Source organism: Ascaphus truei, chromosome 3 (assembly GCF_040206685.1).
Source record: "Ascaphus truei isolate aAscTru1 chromosome 3, aAscTru1.hap1, whole genome shotgun sequence".
NCBI lineage: Eukaryota > Metazoa > Chordata > Amphibia > Anura > Ascaphidae > Ascaphus > Ascaphus truei.
In genome coordinates, this window is record NC_134485.1 from 10,212,477 (window position 1) to 10,230,015 (window position 17,539).

At 44.0% G+C, this 17,539-nt stretch overlaps 1 protein-coding gene across 3 annotated transcripts in view; it reads right to left on the reverse strand.

Moving 5' to 3' along the window:
- Positions 1–948: 948 nt before the first annotated feature.
- LOC142491290 (beta-1,4-galactosyltransferase 3-like) overlaps positions 949–17,539 on the reverse strand; it is an 80,302-nt gene continuing 63,711 nt past the window's right edge. The window contains exons 5-7 of one of the 3 annotated variants that reach the window (XM_075593629.1): positions 12,608–12,730; positions 11,379–11,483; positions 949–2,507 (exon numbers count right to left, since the gene is read on the reverse strand). In XM_075593629.1, the coding sequence (XP_075449744.1) occupies positions 2,339–2,507; positions 11,379–11,483; positions 12,608–12,730 (397 nt within the window). In that variant the 3' untranslated portion in view covers positions 949–2,338. The remainder of the gene's footprint in view (positions 2,508–11,378; positions 11,484–12,607; positions 12,731–17,539) is intronic. The other 2 variants (XM_075593630.1, XM_075593631.1) reach the window with 2 other exon arrangements.

Consider the following 17,539-nt stretch of genomic DNA (forward strand, 5'->3'; position numbering starts at 1 on the left):
TGCTAAAGAGAGTAACAGTATGAGTAGAAATTTGAGTAGTTGTTTGCAAGTTGTACATTTGTGGTGTTTGCCAGAGTGAGCAGTGGTTGGTGTGCTGGTTTTCAGAGTTCTCCATCAACATTCCGTAGATAATACAAGGCTTTTGAGTAATCCAGGGTGTATGGTGATATTGGGTGTGGGCCAGGAGGGAGGAGTTTGTATTGGATAGACTGAGTAACATTTCCATGAAGTCACAATAAAGAACAGAGTTGAGATGAGTAGCAGATTCATCATCAGAAGGGTAGGTAACTTTGCATGAAGCTGTTCTAAGCAAGGTTAGTGTGTGCACGGAGTAGACAGCAGATGTGTGCATTTTACTCACCACTGAAAGTGTGCTGCATTTACAATGCTAGGGTCTGTTCAGGGATTGCAAGGGGGGGGGGGGTTGGAAGAGGCAGTTATGTGCAGACAAGTGTTGGGAGAGGTTGCAGTAAATAAAGTGTACAGAGTGGTTAAATGTGCAGACTAACAGGCGTGGGATAATAATGTTGTCTGAGCTCACCTTTTGCGTAGAAGAGTTTGCAGTAGGATCCAGTCGCCAGTCCACCTCTAGCCCAACTACATGTTCACTTAAAGATTGTCTCTTTAAGATGCACACTCAGGGTAGGGGTAGGACCGATGAAGAACCTCGAGAGTTTTGAAAGCTTGTAACATCTCAACTACTTGTTGGTCCAACAAAAGGTAACATACCCCCTACTCCCTCCTTTGTTACTACATGGAAGAAAGGACCAACACAGCTACCAACCCTGCTTTACTCCTAATACAGGAATTTAAACATCCTCCTGTATACAACAGTGACTGGGTATTTCAGAAGAATATATAGCATTAATAATTGATCACCCATAACATAGATTTGTTATAATGTGCAGATATTTATTTTTTAATATGAATGAAATAATCTAGGCAAAGTAGAAAACAAAGGTCTTTATTCACACACATCACGAATGCTCCGTCATAAATGAATATTCAACATTACCACAGCAAACAAAACCTTTCAGAAAACATTGTGTCGTCCAACAATTCTGCACCGTGATAATTAATGGGCACAAGTTTCAATACTTGGAGAGTATACTTTATAACAACAATATTAATGAATGAATACACCAGGATCCGTTACTGGCCTCTGGTCAATGCTGCAGTTCTTTTTTTCTTTATAAATCAAGAAACTTTTTCATGGCACATATTTTCCTAGAAATCTCCTCCTGTTAAATTAGCCATTTCCTAAATCAGGGGCGGCCAACTCCAGTCCTCAAGGGCCACCAACAGGTCGGGTATTAGGGATATCCCTGCTTCAGCACAGGTGGCTCAATCATTGGCTAAGTCTTTGACTGGTCATCTCCAGTCCTCAAAGGCCACAAACAGGTCTTCATGATATGACCTGTTGGTGGCACTTGAGGAGTTGGCCACCTCTGCCCGAAATGCTTGGGATTTGATCCTTTTGATTCTGCAAATGAAGAGCATGATAATGGTTCTGCTGTATCCTGCCGTGGGAACGCAGGCCGACGAAACACCACACACCTTATAAACATCCGACGTTCACTGCAGCCACTGGAGGACTTGCACTAGAACGGACACCTCTTATTAAGCAGGCAATGCAATTTAACAAATGAGTCCTTTATATCCTGCCAATCACAACCAACTCTTAATTAAATACAAAAATAAACCCCACATCTGTTTCGTTATACTCCAGCATACAGTTTGCTCGATCAACCAGGCCGTGCACTGCTCAACTCGTATAATAATCACTGGGCAACTTCACGACTTCCGGATTGTCACTGAATAAGGAAAGGCACACCTGAGAAGTTGTTGGTTTGCATCACACAGCTTCACTCTGGTTTTGAATCCTGTCCAAACCCCAGGAAGGCCTGCAATATACTGCCATGGATAAAGGCATACATGTCCAGTCTCCGGTTATTGTTTGCATACTGTATATTGATAACAGCTTTGCGCATCCCGCTACAATCACTTGTAAATGTACAGTATTGGATAATCTAATGGGCTTTCCCACAGCCTGCTAGCAGCCACACATAGGAACCTCGTCTTTGACCCGGTTATGTCCCCTATACAACGTGATGTGAAGAGGTCTTCCTTGTGATGGAGAAAATGTTAGTTCCATTCATTTGAATGGATCTGAATGCTTTCCCGGTGGAATAACCCTTCACAGCGTAATGAGTACGGTCCTATTAGAGAAGGCGCCAAATCTTTGCTTAGCCGAGGTAAGGGAAACACAGTTGGGCATCGACAGAATGCATTACTGTTGGTTTTAACCAATCTTTGTATCTGTTACAGCTGTGAAAACTTAAAACAGCTTCCACTTGGGTTTTTCGACAGGCATTACTGGCATATCTCCAATGTCAACCGTGATGTTGGTATAAAGTGGTGTCTCCTTCCTGGAAAGCAGCTTAAAAGCCAGAGAGTTCATGCCGTCTTCTTTCCACGTCGTCCTGGTCTTTTTCAAGAGGTCGTGCCTGGAAGATAAAAGAAAAAGGGAAATATACTAAAACCGACTCACTGTACTAGAAATCTAAATCCAGCAACACCGATCTGCAGCCAGTAACTACTGATCCAAGAGTGATGGTGTGAAAGGTATTTTAACTTACACTTTTGCGCTAGAAGGTTCTCTATTTGCAATCATAGGTCCCAAACCCCAAATACTGTACTAATAACTCAAAAGGAAACAGCGCCGTGAATACAATACATGCTGCTTTGGTTTAGCGCTAGCCTGGAGATTGGATCTAAGAGTGCACCAAAAAATGACATAGCAGCAGAGACCGTGGAGGAGATATTACCTATAAAATCAGATGGAAGATTGTAACCCTTTCCCTGTCAGGGGGGCCAGCAATACATTGCAGGGTTAAAATCAACCAGTAAACAAATTATTTCCCAACAAGTTATACTGCGGAAGGGAAAGTGAATGCAGGTGCCGTAGTAATGAGCTTGTGGGTGTTATGTTTACTTGCATAAGAAATGGCTCATGTGGAGTAACGTCACCACACATCTCATCTCTCTGCTGTACCCTCCCTCCTATGAGGTTGAGCTCTCACAACCTAATCTCGTCTGGGATCTCTGGCAACAAAGGGGTTAACAAGGGCTTTGATATATTCAATGGTTTACTGCAAAACGTTAAAAAAAAAAAGGACATTGGAAAATGCAATGGATACGGCTTGTGCTAGGGGTGTTCCTGAAAAGCAAAGGCAGCTGTTGCAGTAATTATGACTAAGTGACAGATGTGAAGTCCAAATGAAAGTCCTTAGATGAACAGAGGAATTGAGCTGACGACTCTCCTCCCAGACCGTGCAATATGGAAAAGAAAGAAAACAGATTATGGTGCAGTATGCCTAATACTGTTGACTTTAAAACAGAACCAACTAACAACACATAACAGACAAGACAGACAACACAACAACACTAGCAAGGCTAAAATATATTGTTAAAAAAGCTATTTTATTAACACAACTAATGCTAAGTTCCGGAGGTGGAATATCCAGGGGGGTAAAACTGAAACCCTACTCACAAGACCCTGGTTGGGTAAAAGCAGTTCACACTGAGATGGTGGTGTAGTCCTCCAAAGATGGCGACCGGAGCTCCCTCACGGGCGTCCCCACATGATATGGGTGGAAGATGAATCACTCGAACTGCAGGGCTTTCCGGCGGATGTGACGTCACGCCCCTCACTGCTCCTGTTGCAACGCGATGTGATGCTCCCAATGCGAGTGTCCTCTCTCGCTGCTCTGCCCCTACAGCTCCACCAGCTAATGCCCAATGTCCTCCGTGAACAAAGATAATGAACAAGAACTTCCCGACGCGTTTCGTGCGCATGCGCGCACTTCTTCAAGGGATGTGCTCCACCTTGTGTCTCAATGGTATAAATACACTTGGTCATTAATGGCAATAGGCTAATTACATGATTAAAAAAGCATTAACCCTATAATTGCCATAATCAAGGTGGGCACAAGAACTAGCCTGGCTAGACACTAAACATGACAAAACTACACAAATGACAACATAAATACCTTAATATTATAAAACATTCAAATATTAAAAAGTGTTTAAAACATAAATGGAGACAGGATTGACATAAAGATGATCACAATAGAATACATCACAGAAAGGCTTTAAGTTCAAAATCTATATTTAGCCCTCTTGGAGAAAGTGTTTTTAATTCATAGATCCAGTATGCTTCACGCATACTAGCCTGTTGTAATCTATTTCCACCTCTCAGGTTGGCCTGAACTACCTCAATTGCCTGACACCGTAAACCTTTGGGATTTTTATCATGACATAAAAGAAAATGATGAGAGACACTATGTGTAACCAGTCCCTTTTTGATATTTTAAATGTGCTCATAAATACGTCTTTGAAAAGTTCTCCCTGTTCTGCCAATATACTGCAAGCCACAAGGGCATTCGAGCAAGTATATTACAAAAGTTGAATGGCAATTGATTAGTGTCTTAATGGGATAACTTTTAGAAGTTACATTAGATTTAAAATATTTAGTATTCATGCTATAGGAACAGGGAACACATTTCGCACAAGTACGGAAACCTACTATACTCCCTGCCTGACCTGTTTTTTGTTGTTTAACAGGGCAGCTCGGGGCTAATTTGGATTTTAAATTATTGGCCTTTGAAAATATGATGTTTGTTTTTTTTGGCAGAATCTCTGCCAAAACATCATCTTTCAACAGGATAGGCCAATACTTGTTTATTCCGTATAGCATGAATACTAAATATTTTAAATCCTTTTAATCCATAAATACTTTTCAAAGACGTATTATGAGCACATTTATAATATCAAAAAGGGACTGGTTACACACAGTGTCTCTCATCATTTTCTTTTATGTCATGATAAAAATCCCAAAGGTTTACGGTGTCAGGCAATTGAGGTAGTTCAGGCCAACCTGAGAGGTGGAAATAGATTACAACAGGCTAGTATGCGTGAAGCATACTGGATCTATGAATTAAAAACACTTTCTCCAAGAGGGCTAAATATAGATTTTGAACTTAAAGCCTTTCTGTGATGTATTCTATTGTGATCATCTTTATGTCAATCCTGCCTCCATTTATTTATGTTCTAAACACTTTTTAATATTTTAATGTTTTATAATATTAAGGTATTTATGTTGTCATTTGTGTAGTTTTGTCATGTTTAGTGTCTAGCCAGGCTAGTTCTTGTGCCCACCTTGATTATGGCAATTATAGGGTTAATGCTTTTTAAATCATGTAATTAGCCTATTGCCATTAATGACCAAGTGTATTTATACCATTGAGACACAAGGTGAAGCACATCCCTTGAAGAAGTGCGCGCATGCGCACGAAACGCGTCGGGAAGTTCTTGTTCATTTTAGAAGCTTATCTTTGTTCACGGAGGACATTGGGCATTAGCTGGTGGAGCCGTAGGGGCAGAGCAGCGAGAGAGGACACTCGCATTGGGAGCATCACATCGCGTTGCAACAGGAGCAGTGAGGGGCGTGACGTCACATCCGCCGGAAAGCCCTGCAGTTCGAGTGATTCATCTTCCACCCATATCACGTGGGGACGCCCGTGAGGGAGCTCCGGTCGCCATCTTTGGAGGACTACACCACCATCTCAGTGTGAACTGCTTTTACCCAACCAGGGTCTTGTGAGTAGGGTTTCAGTTTTACCCCCCTGGATATTCCACCTCCGGAACTTAGCATTAGTTGTGTTAATAAAATAGCTTTTATAACAATATATTTTAGCCTTGCTAGTGTTGTTGTGTTGTCTGTCTTGTCTGTTATGTGTTGTTAGTTGGTTCTGTTTTAAAGTCAACAGTATTAGGCATACTGCACCATAATCTGTTTTCTTTCTTTTCCATATTGCACGGTCTGGGAGGAGAGTCGTCAGCTCAATTCCTCTGTTCATCTAAGGACTTTCATTTGGACTTCACCTTTTATGGTTTGGAATTGATTGACATTTTATTATTATTATTTTTTTGGCGCCGGTTTTTCTTTTTGTTTCTATGGTTCTTAACTGACTATACGGTCAGTTTTTACCTGGCTGCCAGCTTTTAATTTGCACTAATTATTTTATTTAGTACACATTTTTATGATTCATTAGCGCTGTTTTACACCGTCTTTTTCTGTTTCGGTAAGTGACAGATGTATTACGTTCCCCCTGGTGGGAAATACTGATAATCTGCACCAGCCCTGCCAGTGGCTCCGATGATATGCTGCATTATAACAAGATATGTGGTGTTATCTGTGCTAAATCTCTATAAGGCAGTTCCAACAACTTTCAGACTAGCTGCATTAACAGGCCTGCATAAATATTATTATAAATCAGTATTTCTCCAATTATACAAAAAAAATACTAATAAAGCATACAAATAAAGGGGCTCCAACTAAAATAAAACACCTGTGAAGTTATAGTACCTATTGTACTAGTGAACCAGCAACAGTCAATGTAATACTACTGGCAAAACGTCTGTGTGAAAACTAAAACATAATACATACACGGACAATGATGTCATGACTAACGTGGGATAAACGGACCTGACTGTGTTACTATAAACAGGACTTAATCCTAATTAGCAGAGTGTATATCCAATGCTCAACCAGGAATGGCAGCATTTCTCCAATACTGAAAGGTATTCTGGGGTTTCTCAATCGTGCATGTGATTAGCATGGAAAGTAAAAGGAAAGGGTAGGGATACACGCGCACACACACACACGCACACACTTTTTGGCACGTGGGACTTGTGTATTAAGTAAAGTATGTCCCATTATTCTATATTAAATAAACATGGTTTATTAATATAGAGATCAGCAAACACTCGACCCTGAAAGCAGTGCCTGCAATCACAGGGAAGAAGCTGCTCGTGTTGTTTATTTCACATTACGTGTAATTTCTACGTATGGAGCGCAGAAATCAGGTGGTTGAAAACCAATTGTACATGTATACAACAGCCCGGCACCGGCATTCAAAGCTCGGGTCTTCACGGTGATCTCCGTGTGGGTCAGTATGCCTGAAAGACAGGAGGGGGAAAGAAAAACCCAGGGCGGCAGCATGAAAGATTGAAGGACAGAAGAGTTAAAACAGAAGATCAGACAAGGAAGAGAAACGTGCTATTCTAGAAGAGAAATGTGTCTGTATTGGTCCCTTGCTTCATTGCTCACGGTTACCTTTCTCATATCTGCATTTTCTGTTGAATTTATATGTGGATATATAGAAATGATTGGCAGATGTGAACCACCTAGTCTGGGATTCACTTAGTGATCTATTTTTTAAACCCGTAGGTATCCACTGGGCTCATCCCAAGCATCAGATGGCCTCTCTTCCTGCCTTACACGCCAGGCGTCGGTGACTCCTGTATGGAAATGTTACCCTCAAAAGAATGAAGCTAAACCATGGTGGCAGTAACGGCCAATATTTCCCTTGGGTGAACAAGTAGCTTGTGCTACAAAGAATGGGCACGGAGTCGCTTTTCACTCTTGTACATGAGAAATAATGGATTGGCCTCTCTTGTGAGCAGTGTTCTGTATCTCCTGCAGTTGGCACATGCAAAACAGACATTGTTCTTCTGCACATTTCAGGTTACCAGCGGGCGCTCAATGTGTGTTATTACAATCTGTGTGGCCCGGTGAACCCATATTAACATGCACAAAGAAACAGATTTTTACAGAAAATGTGAATTTCTTGTGAACCGAGAAAGCAAGTATACTTGGTGGAAAGGAATGAGGAACTGAGTAGAAGCAATGAAGCATGGTTGAGATATAATGTTTAGAGAAGAAACAAGGCATAGGGAAGGCATTTAACTGCTGGAGATTGGCTAAAGAGGTAAGGAGATAAGGAACGCCATCTTGGATTATGATTGGAATTTATCTCGGAGGTTGAAGCTTTGCTCTTGTTGGTGCTGAAACAAAAATGGAAGGACTTCTGTTTCCGGGTTAAGGGACGCCCCGGTCACATGGTCGCGAAAGGGTTAAAGTGTTCGGGTCAGCAGGTGGATTTGGTTGGAGGGGAAGTTATTGCGCAAAGACGTTGAGCATGTCGGAGTATGACAAAGGATGAGAAAAATAATTGAATGAGATGCAGACTTGGATGGGAAAGACAGGGGGGAGGGCGTGGGATGGGAGTTCCGGAACTCACCTACAGACGCAAGTTCAAGAAAAGAAGCGGTAGATGGAAGCAAAGCCGGGAGCTAGGAAGGATAGAACACAAGCTAAGACGAAAAGGCTGTATCCATAGTAGGCACTCGGGACCGAGAGCGTGACGTCACACGTTCCTGTACTTTAAGAGATCCGTTGCGTGATGAGGAGACGTGGCGAGGGCACGCCCATGACATCACATGAGCGGTTCGCCTTCATTGGCTGAACCGCACACACGCAACCTGGCCATCGCACGGCAAATTCAGTCTTGCATTGGCTGCCTGGCGTGCACGCGCGATCTATGGACTTGCGCATTGGCCTCCAGTTGTTTGTATTTGGCGAGAACAACGTCGCTCGCGCCGTCGGATTCACTATTGACGCGGCCTTAGATGAAAAACATGGGAAAAGACAAAGGTCCTAAAACTGCAAGAGGAGAAAGAGATTCCAGTGACAGATTCTGGTTCTGAAGAGATCAAAACAAGCTTCTGTACAGCAACACGTTCTCATTCACTGATATACAAGAAAACTGGGGCGCTCCTCACAATTATACACACTAATACCCAAAATCTAGTTGGAGTTCAAAGTGGATGTAGATAGGCGGCAATGATGCCCATAAATAATAAAATCATGCAATACTAGCCGCTCATTCACAGCTGGAGAACCAAGGATTATAAAATGTGTCACGTGTCAAGTCAGCACTAAAGGCTTTCTAAATGTTCTTTTCCCACAATGCAGTGTACTCAGTCATGTGACCAATTTTTTCATTTCCTGTCACTGTGCATGGTATACGGTCTCAGCAGGAAGTCTCACGCTACTAACAACGTATTAAGAAGCAGAGGGCTTCCAAAATAGCGCAATGCATGCTTGAAATGTAGACTTACACAGAGTTTGTTTTATCCCCTTTTATCATTGAAATAAGAAAAAAAGTTGGTTAATTAAAACAAACTTCCTGCCCAGATTACGGGCCAAAGAAAAATACATGTGTAGCCATGGCTGGTTCTGGCTATTCATCTGCCCTCCCTAACACCTAAGTCCTGGTAGATGCAGGCAGTGTTAGGGCCATCTTGGGTTTACCGCTCCCGTCTGCAGCTTCCTTGAGTGGAGGTGGGAGTTGCTCTGTGTGTAGCCCAATCGTGGGTGCAGACCTTGTGCCCTCCCCTTCTGCTCTAAGGAAGAGGCATATCTAAATTGTAGTTAGTCTAGATCTCCCCAGTGTCTGGTGTGGGTGTGCAGTTCTGACTCTGAATACTGGGAGTTGTAAGCTGTGTCTCACCCTGCGGGGTGAGGCTGTGTGATCAGTCCCAGTAGGGGATTGTGAGAAGTCCCAAAGCCAGATCTGATACAGAGACCATCCAGAGGCCTGGGATCAGAAGAGTATTCGCTGTATGACCTGATGTATGCAGTGGATGCCAAATAAAGAGATCTCTGTTCAATATACTCCTGCCATGAGTTTGCAGTCAATCAGGGGGAGTATGCACTGGTTATGTCGTGGGGACTGTCTCCAGTACCCCTGGAGCCTGCGGCGGATGGAGGTGCAAGCACTGCAGAGAAAGAACTAAGCACCCTACATCTAAAGTCTGTCCTGTTGTCCCCACATCATAGCAGTCCCTCAGCTCTCCTGAAACCAATCACCGATACTATGCAGGCCACACACGGGTAGCAAGGGCAGATCTCCCAGAAGGGGGGGGGGGAAGAGGAGGAGGAGGAAGCAGCGCTACACATGCATGAAGTGAAGCAAGCATTATATTTCCATGCTACAAGATTACACTGAATGCAGTGTAACATGTGTTTCAATGGGGGACTATCATACTGGAAACCAGGGAATTTTAGAGAGCTGAGGTTATGGATTATCCATCTGCTATTTATCTATTATTTTAGAATAGAAATTGATAAGTGAAATGGACATTGTGGTCGATCTTCAAATAATTCTGGGTGTATTAGTGATTTGAAACTATAAAAGTTTAATGGCCTTAATCTCATAAGTATAGATTAAAATATCAAGGTAATTGTCATCTGTATCTTGGGAGGAGTGATTTATGTTTTTTTTTTAAATAGGGTTTATAGAGTATATGCTATGAATTACTTTTTAATAGTAGTTTGTATTTTCTCTTTTTTCTTTTCTTTAAACATAGAAATGATTTTGGATATAGCAAGCCGGAGAGGAGCAATGTATCGTCCAGCTGACTGTTTGGTTTCCATGGCCACTATGGATAGACGTGCGCCCCCGTGTATGCTCGCACTCTCCATCTGGCACCACGAAAAACATCTCCATGGCTTGGATTGGTTGCCAGATTGGAGGACGCGCGTGCACGTTACATGGGGAGGGTGTTCTCGCTTTGCGCGCCTCATCAGTGATTAGCGCATGTGCGGTGGTACTGCTGGGAGGGGACGCTGTAGGAGCATGTACCTTCATAGCTCAAGTGTCATTGGGTTCTGTGTATTCAGGTACCCGGATGACGCTGAGCTTTCTGATTGATCCGGAACGCAGCGTCCACTTCTACACGGCGTCTTTTGCGCATGCGCGGATCATGAGTACCTTTGGCGCGGGGCACAGTAGGACGTGACATCACCTCCTATTGGTGCGAAACTCAGCAATCAGCTGTTGTTTAAATAGACTGCTTATTTTACGGTTAGGGACTCCTTGATAAAGTGCGTCTACGCACGAAACGCGTAGGATTGTTGCACCCTCCGTTTTTTTTAATGCAGCATCAACAAAGTATTTTTATTTGCTTGACCTTGCCCTCTGTTGCCGGGCGCTGCACAAACATTCTTTTTGGATACTAATTTTTAAGTAGCAGGTTTTTCTATGTTCCTGTGCAGAAGTATTTAACTACTGGTCTGCATTGTGTCACATTGGATGTAGCATTGGGTCGTTTTGTCTTGTGTTGATAACACTGAGAAACCCTGGACTAGCAATTTAAAGCAGCCATCACCCCTTTGCACTGCATGTTATGGGAAGCAGTGGGTCCTCCTGGAGCCTAACCATGCTACTTTACATCCATAGGCCCCCCATGTTCCTGAGATACGTACCCCTGACGTTACCTGGTTTAAATCTCTCTCCAACGAAACTAAAATGGTTGCCACATCGCGGGCCGATAGGAAGCCGCTCCATTACCGGTGGCAGCTTCCTATTTGATAGCCAAAATGGTCTTGTTGTCTCACATCTTGAAGCTCAAGCCAAACCTCTGCCATAACCACGACCGCCTGGATTTCACCCCTTTCATGTTATTACCTTCTCATGTTCTCCTCGTTGCCTTTATCACGGTCATGCAGAACCATTTTATATCGGCCAAGACCGGCCAGCGTTCGAGTGATGCTCATTCCCGATAACTGAATCCTTAAAGAGAGAACGCACTGATGTAACGTACGGTACAGGAAGCCTCTGGCAACCTCTCGCTGCTTGTGCCACGTGTAACGGCCTCTGCAAGCAGAGCGACTAAGGGTTTACTTTAAACTAAAACAAAAAGGGTAGATGTATCCTTTGCTGTGGAATTAAAACGGTTAGGAAAGGTTTTCTGCAATTTCCGTTCCCAGTTTCAATCCAATGTCCTTTAATTACAGAACAATATACTATGCTAAAAAACCAGTGTGCACAGGGGATATACACAACGTGTACAAATATAGCAAGTTTTAGTTCAAATCGCCACTTGCGCAATATTAACAGGTTGAGCTCGGGTTTTAAGGATATTCCCTGTTTCAGCACTGGTGGCTCAATCAAAACCGGGCCAAGTCCACTCCTCAAGAGCCACGAGCAGGTCAGGAATTAGGGACTGAGCCATCTGTGCTGAAGCAGGGATACCTTGAAAACCTGACTTGTTGTTGGCCGTTGTGGACTGGAGCTGCCCACCCCTGTCCTATGGGCCAACCTCTTTATTTTGGCGTTAGTCACTAGCAATCATACATTAAAAGGTTGTGTTCATGTCTTCTCAAGAAGATGCAAGACAACAGGTTTACAGCCAACTTTCCCTGACGGGTTATCCTCAAATGACTGTTGGGGTATCACAAGTACCCAGGCGGGTTACTGTAGGGGAGACTCCGCAAACTTCAGAGACCAAGGGGTTACCGGAAGGACAGTATATTCTTTATCGTTACCCGCTAGCAGGAAGTGAGAATAATGTATGCGCCGTACAACTCTTACTAATGTCAGGCGTTTGTGAACCATGAACATGTATTGCCGGGGTGGCGAACGCCAGTCCTCAGTCAAAGACTACACCACCTGTGCTGAAGCAGGGATATCCTGAAAACCGGCCCTGTTTGTGGCCCTTAAGGACTGGAGTTGCTCACCCCTGTGCCACACCCCTGCCCTTCACAAGACTTGCATTCAGGATCCTTACTATTACCACGTTTTCTAACCGTTGCAGAGGTATATCTGCGTCATGGTAAAAATAACCACAGTGAATGTAACCCTGTTATACTGCCAGTCCGTGCTTGGCTTCCTCACCGAGGTATCCAATGCTTTACCTCATGGCGATGTCATCGTCTTCTCCCCCCCATCCCCAGTACGTGTTGGGAAATCCATTGATCCTCATGTACTGAGCCGGAGTCAGAGCCGAAACGCCCCCAAAGTACGTCCAGTACGGCAAGCTGGGGAAGCAAAGAACGGCTCACGTTTTCTGTGACCACAAAACAAAAGTATCCATATATTTGCGCTATTTTAGATCAGATTTTAAACAAAAAGGGCCAGTGTTTTTCACGTGGCCAAAAAGTTATATCGCTGTTTATTACTGCAAGAGAAAAGCAGCTTTGCATGAGTGAATAATTATATCTACTCTGGTACACAAATAGGCCTGTGAAATTGTATATTATTTCCTTATATTATTGTCCAGTGTAATGACGAATGAGGCCAGTACATCCTCCATCCAGCACAGTCACAGAAGTGTCTAACACAGCTTGTGTTATAATATTGAATACACGGTTAATGGAGGAGATTATACATTCTATGCAATATTTTCTACCCACCATAACTTTGTTTTAATGTCTGGTTATACTTACACAGCAAATTCTAATTGAATGCAAATTGCCTCAACTTTTTCATTCTCCTTTTGTTCTGCATTTACTAACGGCCAATTGGAGCGTGTGCCACAAATCTCTTCCAACCCAGGAGTATACGGCATTTTATAATGATCTTGTATACTGTACATATATACTTTCAGCTCCAAAATACGCATGAAAAAGTACAACAGCAAAAAGACAAAATGTAGATACATGCAGAAATGAGTAAACAAATGAATAACTATGTACATAAGTAATGGAGTGAAGGACCAGGACGTGATAGAAACCATTTAAACGAAATCTGGCTATCATCCAACATTCCCCAACCTCTCACCCGCCGCCTTCTACAGAAAAGCGGTGGTAAAAGGAGGTCCCGGCCGCAGTTCGAAAAAGGTCTTAAGCGGACGTGGGATAGAGTCTCTCATGATGGCAAAACCATGAAATAGTATTATGACTTTCACTAGTAAGTCTTTCCATTGTCATGGTTTCCCAAACCCTGAATCTCCGTTAACACAAGGAGGGAGGCAGTGGTGTTTCCCCAGCGCCCGCTACACAGCAGCACGCAGCAGATACAGAATATAAAAAAAAGGTATTTTGGCTGTCCTTAACGGGATAGGACATTGGGGATACTCATACCAAGTAAGAGTATCCAAGGTCTAGGTGGCGAGTTCTAGTCGGAATTTGATGACTGATCAAGTCCCACATTGTCATCGTTTTTGGGGCAATGTCATGACCAGTGAGCCGTGCTGTCTCTAGTCCCCCAACATAATGGTGGAGGCTTCGTCACATTGGGCAGAGTTTCTCAACCGAGTTCCGTGGTACCCGGGGGAGTATCAAAATGCTGCCGCAGGATTTCCCCATCTAACAGAGCAGGAAGAAAGTAGGGCCATCGCTAGGGGCGGGGCCGTTGCTAGGGGTGGGCCGTTGCTAGGGGCAGGGCTGTTTTCTCTATCTGTGCAAATCTGCTTCATTTGCACAAGACCTTTTCAGCACAAACGACAATATTCATCCTGAATACAAAGCTTTGTATGTACTGTAATTGTGAGCCAGGCATCCACCTGTGGAGGGGATATTCAGTCCCAGTATGATAATTATCATACATTTCACCAGCCGGCTTGAGTGACTTCATCTGCTACAGATGGACACTAGTAACATGGAGCTATTATTTACGTTTTTGTGTGCCTTATGTTGCGTGTATTATACATTTATATGTCACGGCGACTGGTACCAGTTTGTTTTAAAGAATGTTTTAGGATTAGCGAGATAATCTTTAAGATATGGGATAAAGGATTATTTATTTTCCTATTCTTATACTGGTTATTCATTGTTGGCAGGTACTAAAAGTGCTTTGTTACCTTTGTTTTTCTACTGTGCATCCCCCCCCCCCCCCTTCTTTTTTTTTTATGGTATAAGCACTAACGTATAAGTTCACTGCTATGTCTAAAAAAAATGTTGTGGTCTGTTGCCGGTGCTAATTCTACAATAACCTGTAACATTTCTTGGGTTGTGTCAGACCTAGACAATGACCTGGAAAATGCCAGCCAATGTTGCAGCAATTTGTGCTCTAAAAGCAAAGTGTCTACTTTTCACCACACTATTACATCGACCTCAGACACCTTTCATCATATCTTCTGGGTTCCACTTTCTCTAATGTCACTTTTCAGTCAACATGTAAAGCCTCTGTTTTCATATGTATTAGGTTTAAAACATTTAATGGGATATTTGTAACAAAAAATGGTAGGAATCACCACTCCTAGCACAGAGAGGCGAGCATTATGTGTTGGTGCAGGGATCCCAGAGGAACCCCCATAATCAGTAATAAACACTAGAATGTGGGAACCCACACTCAAAAAGATCAAAAGTCAATCTCAGACTAGGCATACGTCATTTACTGAACGTCTAAACCATCCCAAATAGTGTGGAACACGTGAGCAGGTACAACAGGCAGAGCTCAGAGACGAAGTGCATTCTGTACGTGGTGTAATGGCATGTGTAATAATGAAACATGGTGAGCAATACTTATCTCTGCTTCATGTCTCTGCTCTGATGAACACTCCACAGAAGAAGAGCACAAACAAGAAAAAGGAACAGCTGGTGAAAAAGGGATAGACCGACAAAGGCAGAAAAAAAGAAAAAAGTTCCATTATTACACGTCATTACTGTATGTCGTTATGCAATTAGGCACGTTGTCTCTGAGCTCTGCCTGTTGTACCTTTTCTGGTGTTACACATGTTGCACGGTGGTTGACATGGTTTAGACATTCAGTAAATTGCTTATACCTAGATTGATTTTTAACCTTATTGAGTGCGGGTTCCCACATTCTAGTGTTTAATGGGATATTGTTACATCCAAAGGAAAAACTGGGTACTTACTGACCCTTTTCCTTTGAACAATCTTTCTACTTCTACCAACCTTCATGTTACTTGAGTAACTCGCTGTAAAAAACGGTAAACACATTTTTTCACAAAATTGGAACCAGAGGATCCTTTCGAGGTGAATCGCTTTACTTTCAGCTCCGGGGCCCGGATTCCCGAGATACACAGTTTTCAGCGCCCTAGTGGCAGTCAATATCATCCAACAGGAAGCAGAAGCCACAAAAATTGCCAGGACATCTTTCCCCAGGTGGGTGTACCGGCACCTTCACCGCTAAGCTAAGAGACCACGGAGGGGAGTAGAGCAGTATATCTCCGCAGTACCCTCTGGTCTTGGGAACCGCGGAGACCACGGAGGGGAGTAGAGCAGTATATCTCCGCAGTACCCTCTGGTCTTGGGAACCGTGGAGACCACGGAGGGGAGCAGAGCTGTATATCTCCGCAGTACCCTCTGGTCTTGGGAACCAGGGAGACCACGGAGGGGAGTAGAGCAGTATATCTCCGCAGTACCCTCTGGTCTTGGGAACCGTGGAGACCACGGAGGGAGCAGAGCAGTATATCTCTGCAGTACCCTCTGGTCTTGGGAACCGTGGAGACCACGGAGGGGAGTAGAGCAGTATATCTCCGCAGTACCCTCTGGTCTTGGGAACAGCGGAGACCACGGAGGGGAGTAGAGCAGTATATCTCTGCAGTACCCTCTGGTCTTGGGAACCGCGGAGACCACGGAGGGGAGCAGAGCTGTATATCTCTGCAGTAGCCTCTGGTCTTGGGAACTGTGGAGACCACGGAGGGGAGTAGAGCAGTATATCTCTGCAGTACCCTCTGGTCTTGGGAACCGTGGAGACCACGGAGGGGAGTAGAGCAGTATATCTCTGCAGTAGCCTCTGGTCTTGGGAACCGTGGAGACCACGGAGGGGAGCAGAGCAGTATATCTCTGCAGTACCCTCTGGTCTTGGGAACCGTGGAGACCACGGAGGGGAGTAGAGCAGTATATCTCTGCAGTACCCTCTGGTCTTGGGAACCGTGGAGACCACGGAGGGGAGTAGAGCTGTATATCTCTGCAGTACCCTCTGGTCTTGGGAACCGTGGAGACCACGGAGGGGAGCAGAGCAGTATATCTCTGCAGTACTCTCTGGTCTTGGGAACCGTGGAGACCACGGAGGGGAGCAGAGCCGTATATCTCTGCAGTAGCCTCTGGTCTTGGGAACCGTGGAGACCACGGAGGGGAGCAGAGCCGTATATCTCCGCAGTACCCTCTGGTCTTGGGAACCGCGGAGACCACGGAGGGGAGCAGAGCCGTATATCTCTGCAGTACTCTCTGGTCTTGGGAACCGCGGAGGGGAGCAGAGCCGTATATCTCTGCAGTACCCTCTGGTCTTGGGAACCGCGGAGGGGAGCAGAGCCGTATATCTCTGCAGTACCCTCTGGTTGCAATGATGTGAAACCAATCTTTACGAAGACTGAAGTGTATTTATACGTTCTGGCTCCCAAGTGACCCATTTAAATAATGTATGCTGTGAAGTGGTCTGCTCCATGAACGCTTCCCTAGCACAGGGCATAGATGTCTTCATAGCATATTAAAGAGGGGCCAAAAGACTTAATGACTGTGTGGTCAAAAATCTGGCTTAGAACATAAAAAAAAACTCAAGTTCAAGACTGTTCATGGTCCCAAGGTTCCACAAAGTATCCGGCCGCTCGTCCTCCTCTTACTGTGCACCTCACAACTGGAACAGTCTACCGGAGACTCTCACTGCCGCCACTAATCTAAGTTCTTTCAAAACTAAAGCCGTCTCACAGTTTAATCTGGCCTGTAACTATTATATACGCCCATAATATATTATCTTTAACTGTGCATGCAATGTCTTGTATATAATGTGTAACCCTGTTCACTTAATGTAACTATGTATTTGTCATTATAACTCTGTGCCCAGGACATACTTGAAAACGAGAGGTAACTCTCACTGTCACTCCTGGTAACACCTTTTAATAAATAAGTTTACACAATACGGAGACAATTCATGTAAGGTTT